Raw genomic sequence first — 12746 nt, 5'->3', positions numbered from 1 at the left:
AAAGGTGGCTTTCAGTTTCTGGTAAATGCCCCCACAACCACTGATCCAAGGTTGTGGGGAAGAGCCCCTCTGCTCATCAACCTATGACCCCCTCATCAAGTAGGCTGCTTGGATTAGGGTTTGGTATTGATCTGAGGGGGGGGGGGGGGGCATGTTATTTTTTGGGTGGAGTTTCCCCTTAATAATCCACACCAGATCAATAGAGTCTTGTATTAATTTTTGGGTAGATCTCTTGGCTTTTTCCTCTTTTGCATAGGATTCCCTCTTAAAATCTGTAAAAGATCAGAAGGGTCTGATAAAAGGGAAGGCACGCTTTTTTTTACAGCAATATTGACAACAATAATACCAAATAGCTACTTTTCCCATCCAGGTTATTTTATTTGTAAAAAAATGGTATATGGACCCACAAAAAATACATACCAGTACCACATCCTCCTCGATGAGGGTCTGGTAGAGTATGTATTTTGGGAAGTCTTCATTCTATTTTTTTACAAAATAAAAGACACTTACAACGAAATGTAAATTACTAGGAATTTAAATGGCATGTTTTCCTTTTTTATGAATCATTTTGCTAAAGTACTTTGTATGCATCCTAGACATGTGCCACTTTACAGACAAGTTTAGGGAATCCCCAGAGCAGTTTTTTAAAGCAATAGTGCATTTTTAATCCTTAATTTTAACCTGCTCCCGCCCACGCTATAACCAAAAGATGGCTACAGTGCATGCTTACTTTGCCAGGAGGGCATCCATGGAAATTCTCCCATGACCGCGCTGCCTGTGCCCATCAGTGCCACTTATTAGTGCCCATCAGTGCCACCTATCAGTGCCACCTATAAGTGCATCCTCATCAGTTCCCATCAGTGTTGCCTCATCAATGCCCATCAGTGCAGCCTATTAGTGCAGCCTCATCAGCGCACATCAGTGAATGAGTTTTCAAGATGACCTGTCTTTGTTTAGCATTCAAAATGTGACATTGGTGAAAGTTGAAAATTGGACAGGGCAGGAAGGGGGAAAAAGTACACAGAAAGCAAGTGGTTAAGCATTAATAAATGCACGGCTCCTCACAAAACCGTACTTTAAAAACTTGTTTTTTTGCATTTGTACCCCTGGGCAAAGCCAAGCCCCCATGTCTTTTTTTTTGCCAATCCCTTGCCTTTAAAATGGGAATAATTCATTTTACAGATTCAGCTCCCATTGAATTCAATCGGAATTCAAACTGGTGATATGTTTGCTGAACATCCCTTAAACTGAACTCAGGTATGTTAGGCCCATCAGTTAAACTTGATAGGTAGTCTAATGGCCAACAGAGTTATCAGCCCCCAAGAGGAAGTGCTTTTTCCTGTTAATCTCTCCTTATATATAGATTTGCAATATACATAAAATGAGTGTAGAGCTAAATAATGAGACCAAATAAATGGAAACATCTGTCCATAAAACCAAACAAACTCAGCTACTGACTTGACTACTGGGAATTTCAGCAATAAGATCTTACCACCAGACCTCTCAGCTCTGCAGCTCGCTGCAGAGCTGAGAAGACTGCTGGTGAGATCTTATTGTTTGGTGTTGGTCGCAAGATCCTATCCAGCGTGGCATCCTTACAGCGTTGGAGCACCAGGAACCAAGGGTTCAGAGCTTGTTTGACCCACTGCCATATGTGTGTCCATCATATTCGGTAAAAGTACCCAACCTTCTATATGAGAATTCCTTGAAGTTTTCACAGGCATTTGATCGGTTCACTTGGATTACATGTGAACCTTGATTTTTGTGTTCATTACTTATGAACTTACACTGTGTTTTACTTTGTATTATCAACAGTTGTATAAACTTTCCCATGTGTTATAGTGGGTTTATACTTACTATATCCTCACTGTCACTGAGAGCTACTGTAGTGATTTATTGTCACAATTTTTTTCATTTTGTGCTTTTTCTTTTAGTTTTATGCACAGATGTTTCCATTTATTTGGTCTCATTATTTAGCGCCACACAAATGTGTTGTATATTGCTTTAGACTTTGTTTGTTTGAGTGTTAGCAGATATTGTTTTTTTCTAGTTTGGTTTGGTTTAGCGCAGTATTCCCCCCCCCCTCCCCTTTTCACATATAGATTTGCAATGAATTCACAAAACTCTATTTGTTTAAGAACATTGTATACAGTGAGGCATGGTGGCAAACTATTGAAAAACATATTGTATGCTTACATACACTGTAGCCACCCTGACGGTATAATTATGTAAGATTTTTGAATCTCAAAGCGGTACATTGTTTTGCATAAAAATTTGGTATTTTATATTGTAGGCCTGTTTTTCTTAGTAATAACACACTTAAATCTGTCCAAACAAGAGTCTAGTAGACATCCCAGGTATGATAAAGTTTTAAACACAAAATTATAAATTATAATATAATAAATAACTATATATTATTATAAAATTAATTTCCCCACAATTCACTATCGCTCAATTCTGTAAGTGTTCTAATTTACTATTGCTGTTTTCTAGCTGGTCTAAAACAACTTTTGACGTAAAGGGACACTTTTTGTTTGCCATGGACAATCTCAAGTTTCCAGGCAGAAAGAACAGTATATATAATATAAAACTGCATGCAGGGCACTGGACAAAGCACCAGGGTCAAAAGGGATATGAAATAATTTGATACAGTGTACTGTATGTGTTATGTTTTGTGTACTTTTTGAATTTGCTGCCAGGCTCCGCCACCATATGTCGCAATGCTCACAGTAAACGAAGTCCGACACAGAGAACATCAGGCGGAGGCAGGGCCGCCATCAGGGGGGTACAGGGAGTACACCTGTAAGGGGCCCAGATGGCAACCCCCTTTAAAAAAATGGCAAGCCCCTTTTTTTTATTTTTTATATAAAAAAAATATTTTTTATATTATTTTTTTCTTTTTTTTTTCTTTTTAGTTCTTTTTTATTAAAGGGCCCAGAGGTCCCGGATGGCTACCCCCCTTTTTTTATATATGTTTTTCTTTATTTCTTCTTAAGACTTCTCAATTTGCGCAGCACCCCCCCAGGCCCATGCCTGAAGCTGTGTAAGGGGCCCCATAATTCCTGATGGCGGCCCTGGGCGGAGGACACAGTCCACTGACACAACAGGGGGACATCGCAGGCTCCTGGGGACAAGGTAAGTAACCTGGACCAGGATTCATCAATGCAATTCAGAATGTGGCTCGGGGTTACCGCTAATGGTACTGAAATGTAACCCAGAGCCACACTCGAGATTACTGCCAGGGAGGTTAAAATATTAGCTGTATATTAAGTATACATTACTTGTCATACTCCCCCCATATCTTCCCTGCTAGTCATTTAGCAGGTGCATATGTACATCTGTAGACCATGATACTTACTAAGTAAAGGTGGTAACCAGTTGACATTGACTTCACAATGAGAGTCCAGAAAAGTTAACACTTCTCCTTTAGCAACAGATGCTCCCAACAGTCGAGTACGGATCAGTCCCTCTCGTTTTTTAGTACGTATAATTCTCACTTTTGAATAGTATGACATATATTCCTCCAATTTTTCCTTGAGATGTTCTGCAGAAAGGAAAGACAGTAAACACCAGTTGGTTAAAACTATTGATTTTGCAACCAAAAACAATTAATTTGAATCTACAGTATTATTCACAATTCTGTCATTTCATGTGGAATTTATGTACATTAATGTAAGTATCTGTACAGCCTACCTGAATCTTTACAGTTTACGATTCTATAAAGTACATTCTGGGAAATGGTTGGATGAATGTATTGAAATACATTATGTGCTTCACAGTTGTATTTTTTCCTCTAAGGCCTCATACACACGACCGAACATGTCCGCTGAAACTGGTCCGTCGGACCATTTTCAGCAGACATGTTCGGTCGTGTGTAGGGCCGACCGGACAATTTTCTGGCCGACCGGACAATTTTCCAGCGGACAACTGTTTCTAAGAATGCTAAGAAACATGTCCGCTAGAAGCCTGTCCGCCGGACATGTCCGATGGTCAGTATGACTCATCGGACATGTCCGCTGGCCCGAGAACCCGCGCATCGCGTCAAAGGGATTCGACGCCTGCGTGGAAGCATTGAACTTCCGGGTTCGGGCACGTCGCCACATCATCGTCGCCGTCACGTCACCACGTCGTCACCGCATATTCTGTCCGCGTGGAATTTGGTCTGATGGTGTGTACAGCCATCAGACCAAATGATCCCATCGGACATGTCCGATGAAAACGGTCCGCGGACCGTTTTCATCGGACATGTTGGGTCGTCTGTACGAGACCTTAGACTTTTCCAAATTTTGTAGTATCATAACCTGGACTAATAAAGCTATACTGTAGTTAAAGTTGTGGCTAATAAGGGGTAAGTGTTCAGTAACTTAGCACATTTGAACATTTGAATCCTACAATATTCATACTTCTTGACAAAATCATTTTGTCAGGCTGCATGAGGATCATTGGTAACCAGAAACTTTCAATTTTCCCACATTTTCTTAATTGGATTGAGATCTTGACTTGTAGGTCCTTCGTTTTAAAGTGCAACAGTGGCCAGGATATAGCAGTGTTGCCAACCGCCAGTATTTTTACTGGCAGCCAGTAAAAAATGGGCACTTTTGTCCTGACAGTAAATGCCAGTAAAAAAACAAGGTTGCCAGTAAAAAAATATGTCTGTGACGCTTAGCTGAGACCATCCCAATACCTTCTAAAGTGTGTTCAGACTGTGTCAGCAGTGTGTCACGTGAAGTCATGGTGCAAGGGAATGGAATAGCCAGAGCCTCATGTGCAAGTCTGCAGGATGGGAGGAATGCAAGCCAGGAGTAGACTGAAGGGACCACCTGCCATAGAGAGAGAGAGGGTCACTGTGACTCAGGAGGGGACGTGTCATGTTGGTGAGATGCCATCATCATCTGTGCTGCTGCACACTGCTGTCAGTGTCACTGTGAGAGTCAATTTAATGCGTGTGCGCCACCCATTCTAATTACTTGCCCCCTCGATTCCTGTCCCTGAGCTACTTATTTACTATATAAAAAATAAAATAAGAAATATGTTCTTGCCTTAATATCTACCTTAAATCACTTTGCTAATTGCATATTGTAACTTGTCTGTAGCCTAAATACAACAGTTTGCACTCAAAACTGTAATTTTGTAACTTTTGGATATGCCAGTAAAAACTTGGCTGTGCCAGTAAATTTTGGGTGTTGTGTCAGTAAATTTCAATCTGGTAGGTTGGTATATAGACTGGGATATAGACATTTAAATAATTTTATATTTCCTGCAGAGACCTCCAACCTTCTAATATCTATTGCAAAGACAAAGTAGGTGTCCTGGAAAGAGAGAGAGAGAGAGAGATGAGTGCTGAGACTCCAAATGGTTGAACTCAGTTTTTTTTTGTTAATTTTGCCTGCAGCCTACCCCTTTTACTGTGATTTCACCATATATTTAATCAAGGCAAGACATTTAACTTGGGAAATTGGCCTATTGCTTAAGGTTGTAGTGCCTTTGAGCCCATATACTATTCTTAAAATATTTGCTGCCAAAAACAACACATTTACTAATAAATCTTAAAAATAATAGAATGAATGAACTGTTTCGTACATCTAACAGTTGTCAACCTAATCACAGCTTCACTGTTTATTATTTCTTGTGCTTAGAAAATAATACAGTAGTATTGTATGACATGTACACAATGCTGTCACTAAAATGATGGATCTCTGCATGATAATACATATTTTTGAAGTTACCAGTAAGCATTTATCATATGCCATACTGAACAAGGAAATAAGACATGGCTCCTACAACTACATTGCTGCTGTTTTTCATAATCTAGACGTGTTTGAAAAAAAAAAAAAACACAGCCATCCATAGTAACCAATCAGATCTCAAGGTAATGAAGTCAGATAAGTATATTTTCTGATTAGTAACAATATATTAATGGATGCATTTTATGGTGTAATTGTTATTTAGCAAACAGTTCAAAAATCAACTTTTTACCCTAAGATTTACAACAAACCCCATTACTTTTCTGTGTTGGCCTGTAATGGGATTCAATAGCTGCTACAAAAATGTGTCCTTTCCATGGTAAGATTAGATATTTAGGCGCCTCTTACTAAAGACCAATAAAACACTGCTATTGCTGTCGTTGAGCATCACATTACATCCCATTAGACTGATTTCTTTGTTTGCTAAACATGTGCTCCTTTGCCATTGGATGCAATTGTCAGCTATTTTTAAACTTGTCAGGTCACTGAGTTAAAGTGATACTAAGGATAAAAACTTTTTTACCTTAATGCATTAAAGTAAAAAACATTTTACGTTTCTCTGTCCTCCTCCTTCCCTGTGTGGGGAAAAGAGATGCAACTGTGCACAGCGCTGGATCTCCTCTCTTTCTCTTTACACAGGGACTCGAACAGCAGCAGGGGCCATTGACTTCTGATGCTGTCAATCAAATGCAGTGAGGAGGAAGTGGGGCTAAGACCTTCTATGTGAGTCTATGGAGAGTGACTTCATAGACACAGCATCAGGGAGCAAGCAGGCACCCGGTGCCCTCATAGCAAATGGCTTGCTATGGGGACACATAAACAAGAGGAGGAGCCAATATCGCTTGTGGGGCAACTGAGAAGAGGAGGATCAGGGCAGCTCTGTGCAATTCCATAGTTAAAAATGTTTGTTATTTTAATTTAGAAAAATAGACTTTAGTAACACTTTACCTCCCTGGCGGTATGATTATTTCAGATTTTAGGTGCTGAAAGAGGTACCATTATTTTGCAAGGAAATTTGGCGTTTTACATTGTAGGCCTGTAATTCTTAGGAATAACTCACTTAAATCTTCCAAACAAGAGTCTAGTAGACATGTCGGGTATGAAAAAGTTTAAAAAACAAAATCATAAATTATAATATAATAAATAATTATAAATAATTATAACAAATAATAATATAATTATAATAAAAATTATTCAATAATGTAATTTAACTCAAAATCACTGAAATTTGCTCAGTTGCAGAATTGTCGCTGTCATTAATTTTATTTTTTTATGACGAATTTCCCCACAAATCAATATCGCTCAATTCTGCAAGTGATTATAACTTATTATCGTTGTTTTCTAGCTGGTCTAAAATCACTTTTGACATAAAGGGACACTTCTTGGTTGCTATGGACAATCTACAGTTTGCAGGCAGAAAGAACAGTTTTTATTATATAAAAGTGCATGTAGGACACAGTATACTGTATGTATTGTGTTTATTTACTTTTTTAAATTTGGCGCCGTTCTCCGCCCCCGTGAGTCGTAACGGCGCAGGGAACGGAGCTCGGCGGCACACATGGACACTGTGAATCGAGCGAGGAGACACCGCTCAATCACACAGCGCGGCTGCATCGCAGGATCCAGGGACAAGGTAAGTAAACCATGCCTGTGGCTGTTGCGAGGCGATCCCGAGTCTGGCTCGGGGTTACCGCTTTTGGTGCTGAAATTTCACCCCGAGCCAGACTCGGTAATACCGCCAGGGGGGGGTTAAGGATGTTGCATTCTATGCTGTGTTATACCAATAACACATTATAAAATACTCTCCATGGTCCTGAAAGGCTCACATACTACAGCACTACTCTTCTCATTTTATCAGCATTGCATGCCAAACAGACTGGTATATTTGTAGGAGGACCAGATGAAGTTGTATTGTATCCATCACACACCTTACAAACTCCCTCACACTTCATGTAGGGTGCTGTGGTGAATTGGTGGCCAACATACAATCATAGAAGCATGGGGGTCTTCACTGGCACACTGCAGAATAGTAATAAGTTTGTCCTTTGTTCACATAAAGCAACAGACCTCACAGGCTGATGTTTTGGGACCTCACAAGATCATTTTTCAAGGCATAAAAGCATCCTTCAAGGCTTCAAAAAAACATCCCCATGTAATGCTTGCTGCTTAATGTGATCAAAAGACAAGATCATTACTAGATGAAAGTGTGCTGGTGAAGATCTTTATTTTCCAAGGAGCAGATGATACCTCCTGTTTTGTTCCTACAAACTCGTATAAACTTCAGTTTATGTTGTGTGCTCTTAGTGAGTGCCTTTAAATATCAGGCAACCCTCTTAAAACTGAAAAAGAAGAACAGTGCAGCACAAAAAAAACTAAACTATCTAACTAAAAAGTCTTTGGAATTATCTACAAATGGCATATATCATAACAGTCCATATACGATCATCCAAGATTGACACTTCCTTTGAATGGATACAAATAAATCCTCTCCCCGTGATCTTTCCGACAAGACAAATAGCAGGTGAGTGAGGTTCCTCCACCACAGACAATATTAGCCTCTCACCTTTTGTACTCGACCTGAATCAGGTCACAGAGCCATAAACCCACTCCTGGGGAAATGATAAGTAAAGGGATGGAGACCAGAAAGGACAAATCTGGTGCTCTCCATAAAAACAATTTATTAATCCCAGCAAAAATAAAGTAAATTACTCACAAAATAAGCACCCACTACTGAGTGCGGATCAGTCTGTAAGTTGTTTCCAACCCAAAACATGGCCGTGGGCGACGTCCAACCTTCTTAAAACCACAGCCTAGTGAACATGGCACCTAATTCTTCTACTGGTGCCCCTCGGGGGGGGGGGGGGGGGGTATTCAAGCTGCTTCCCTTACTCCCTTACTCACTGAACAAGTCAAAGTGTTCTGTAGACTTCAGTTTACCAAAACACAAGAAAATCAAATAGACTCTTTTATGGTATCTAAAATAAAGGCAACATACTAGTCTATAAAGGCTGTTATTGGTTAGGCAGGGTTCCGTACCCTTGCCATACCTATACATTCTGCCTGGGTTGTTAGAAAAAGTAAAAAACAAAAAAACAAAGAATTATTGATTTGTGTTTTTTTCCAAGGAATGGACAGATTGATTTTAAATTCTCCACCTCACTTTTGTAGATATCTTAGACAGTTTTTTTTCTGAGAATAATACCACACTATGTTAGTTAGTTTAAAACATCACACTTGAACCTTTATATTCTTCTTTTTAAAAGTTAGTGTGTTAATATTCGAAATGTGATGTTTACTAAGGCATGCTGTTTTCTTTGTATTATCACAGTTTTTGTAAAACACTTTTTTTTTTTCAGATTTCTCAGACACACATCACACTTTAGGAAATTGTGCATCTAAATTTGAGAGACTACTTGTGAACTTAATATGAACTCTGGCAAACTTAGCTTTTCCAAGGTTAAAAAGAGATGGGTTTTGTTATGTTTCTTCTTATTGCCAAGAAACATTCATGCCATAATTATTTCCTCCACTGTCTGAACTTGCATCTGTTCCTTCATATCATTTGTAATTATTGAATGCATAGTATACTTATAACTTATTTTAAATAGCAATATGAACTGTATATTATTTATAGCCTTCTAACCAATAAGAAGGGTAGCTTGAGTGCTTTATAAATGCAATTGCAAATTAATAACTAGTGAATAGAATTTCAATTTCAAGGCTTTTAAGTCAAGAAGCAGGTTATGACTCATATGTTCATGGTTTATCTGCAGTAATGTGTCTTAAGAAAGTATGTGTATGCAAATAATATGGACAGGGATGTACATAAATACACTCGGCTGCCCATTTAATCTACTTTATGACCTTGCTTCGCAGTTTAAATACTAAATCTTTAGGAACAGTCCATATTCACTGACCCCTCTATAAATTTGTATTCATTGACCCTGATGTATATTCATATGTACATGAATACATACATGATGTAAATAACACACATCTGTTACAATTTTCTCCCTCTACATGCTTCTTTTACATTGAAAAATGGCATTAGTAAGGCGGGCATTTTAATAGAAAAAATATCCAGTAGAAAGATCTCTCTTACACCTCAAATCTGCCTTCTATTCTCACCTATACAGGATATTTCAATGACTAGCACAAGACTAATCCACACATTCCTCAGCTCCATTCATTGGTCCATAGCCTTTAATTGGCGCTCCAATACGGTACCCTGGCCACAAATCCTCAACCGCATGACGAACATTAAACTTTCTGAAATAATTCACCACATGTTATATGATTCTATGCCTCTTTACCAAAAAAAAAATGGATCCTCTGGGACAGCGCCTCTCTGGTTTAGTAGGAAGGGAGAGAGGAAGGAGAAGGGGAGATAAATATTATAATAAATTATTTCTGGATTTTTAACTACCTCCCTTTCTCAACAATTATGTGACTGTCGTTTTTTTTTCTCTTTACTTCAATAATCTCAGTTGACCTGATTGAGTCTGCATTTTTTCACCTGACTAAGCATAACCCCTCTTATATTTCTGTACATCATTCGCTGTTGATGATATCTGTTTGCATACATGTACCACTAATGCAATTGTTTTTATATACCTTGACTTTTTCATAATAAAAATCGTTTGTAAACAAAAAAAACAAAAAAAATGGCATTAGTGGAAGTGGAAGTCAATGCCCATTATAAAATGGTGTTATGACTTTAGTTATACATTTCCTGCTTATTGCTTTAACATACTTGTTCATTCATGCTGTCTTTATGCATAGTTAGTTCCATGCTTATATACGTGAGATATGCACTCCATATGTCATTGAATGTCTAATGTTGAAATTTTGACCCTCTGCAATTGTAATTTTTATTGTACACATGTAAACACAATCCTGCATTTTTTATTTCACTTTGGCATTTTAAATTCCTTTCCAGAAAGATATTTGGCTTGTATATTGGCTAACATTGTCAGCCAAGCTTTTGGACAAACTTGGCATCGGGTAGAGGTTGTGAAGGTTTACAGTTGGCCTAGGGGCTGTCAGCTAAACTCAGAAATCAAACTAACAATATATTTGATATACAGTATTTATAAGGAGAATACATGTTTGCCTATCAGGCTAGTATCAATTATGAACTGATGCAGGCACAGTGAGATGATTATCTAATGCTAGTCTTTGCTTATACATATCACAAGCATTCACATTTTTTTCTACACATGGAGGAGGAGGCTTTTAGTGACTGAGGAGTTATAAAACCAGGCGAGGGCAGGAACAATCTGCAAAAGCCCGAAAACCCCACCCACGAAAATATTTATACAACTAAAATGTTTTTTTTAGTTTTAGATGAGGTGAGGTGTGTTAGAACTCCTTTTTTTATATCAATAGATTTTTTTTCCAAAGGTCAGCAGATGAAAACATCGGGACACAGCTGCCAAAATGACACAGTATTGACAATTGGCCAGTCCATCACCTTTACCCTCAGCTTCTTTAGCAAGGCAGTGGTCATCTTGGAGGTGTGTTTAGGGTCATTATCATGTTGGAATCCTGCCCTGCAGCCCAGTCTCCAAAGGGAGAGGATCATTCTCTGCTCCAGTGTCAGCAGCATTAATTCAGCACCAGGCCATGACACTCTCACCACCATGCTTGATTGTAGGCAAGACACACTTGTCTTTGTACTCTTTACCAGGTTCCCGCCACACACGTTTGACACCATTTGAACCAAATGCGTTTATCTTGGTCTCATCAGACCACAGGACATGGTTCCAGTAATCCATGTCCTTAGTCTGCTTGTCTTCAGCAAAATGTTTTCGGGCTTTCTTGTGCATCATCTTTAGAAGAGGCTTCCTTCTGTGACGGCAGCCAAGCAGACCAATTTTATGCAGTGTGGCGTAGGGTCTGAGCACTGACAGGCTGACCCCCACCCCTTCAACCTTTGCAGCAATGCTGGCAGCACTTATACGTCTATTTCCCAAGGAAATATGACGCTGAGTACATGCACTCAATTTCTTTGGTTGACCATGGCGGGGCCTGTTCTGAGTGGAACCTGTCCAGTAAACCACTGTATGGTCTTGGTCACTGTGCTTCAGCTCAGTTTCAGAGTATTGGCAATCTTCTTATAGCCTAGACCAGGCGAGGGCAAACTCGGCCCTCCAGCTGTTTTGAAACTACACGTCCCATGAGACATTGCAAGACCCTGACAATCACAGACATGACTCCTAGAGGCAGAGGAATGATAGGATTTGCAGTTTCACCACAACTGGAGGGCCAAGATTGCCCACCCCTGGCCTAGACCATCTTTATGTAAAGCAACAAATCTTTTTTTTCAGATCCTCAGAGAGTTCTTTGCCATGAGGTGCCATGATGAACTTACAGTGACCAGTATGAGAGAGTGAGAGCAATAACACCAAATTTAACACACCTGCTCCCCATTCACACCTGAGACCTTGTAACACTAACCAGTCACATGACAACGGGGAGGCAAAATGGGTAATTGGGCCCAATTTGGACATGTTCACTTAGGGGTGTACTCACATTTGTTGCCAGCGGTTTAGACATCAATGGCTGTGTTGAGTTATTTTGAGGGGACAGCAAATTTACACTGTTATACAAGCTGTGACTCACTACTTTACATTGTCACTTCTTCAGTGTTGTCACATGAAAAGATATAATAAAATATTTACAAATGTTTTAGGGGTGTACTCACTTTTGTGAGATACTGTATATTAGATTCAGTACCTTTAAAGTGTCAATACAAATAATTTGTAGAGACTACAATTTGGCATGTGTCATTTCATTAGGCCAGCAGTAGCATGGGGTAATATTTTTATTATTGTGCCTGGTTAGTGAGATTACCCTTCTCTATTTGCCCTGGTAACCATAGTCACCTGGACTAAAAGCGAGAAAAGTTAACCACTTAAGTCCTGGACCATTATGCAGGTTAAGGACCTTGCCCCTTTTTGCGATTCTGCACTGCGTCGTTTTAACTGACAATTGCGCGGT

At 39.3% G+C, this 12746-nt stretch overlaps 1 protein-coding gene across 1 annotated transcript in view; it reads right to left on the bottom strand.

The window, feature by feature from the left end:
• GALNTL6 (polypeptide N-acetylgalactosaminyltransferase like 6) overlaps positions 1-12746 on the bottom strand; it is a 1588031-nt gene that overhangs the window by 408880 nt on the left and 1166405 nt on the right. Inside the window, exon 5 of the mRNA XM_040333316.1 lies at positions 3359-3544. Within this exon, the coding sequence (XP_040189250.1) occupies positions 3359-3544 (186 nt within the window). The remainder of the gene's footprint in view (positions 1-3358; positions 3545-12746) is intronic.

This window comes from Rana temporaria, chromosome 1, assembly GCF_905171775.1.
Source record: "Rana temporaria chromosome 1, aRanTem1.1, whole genome shotgun sequence".
Lineage (NCBI taxonomy): Eukaryota > Metazoa > Chordata > Amphibia > Anura > Ranidae > Rana > Rana temporaria.
This window is presented reverse-complemented; position numbering and strand designations above follow the sequence as displayed.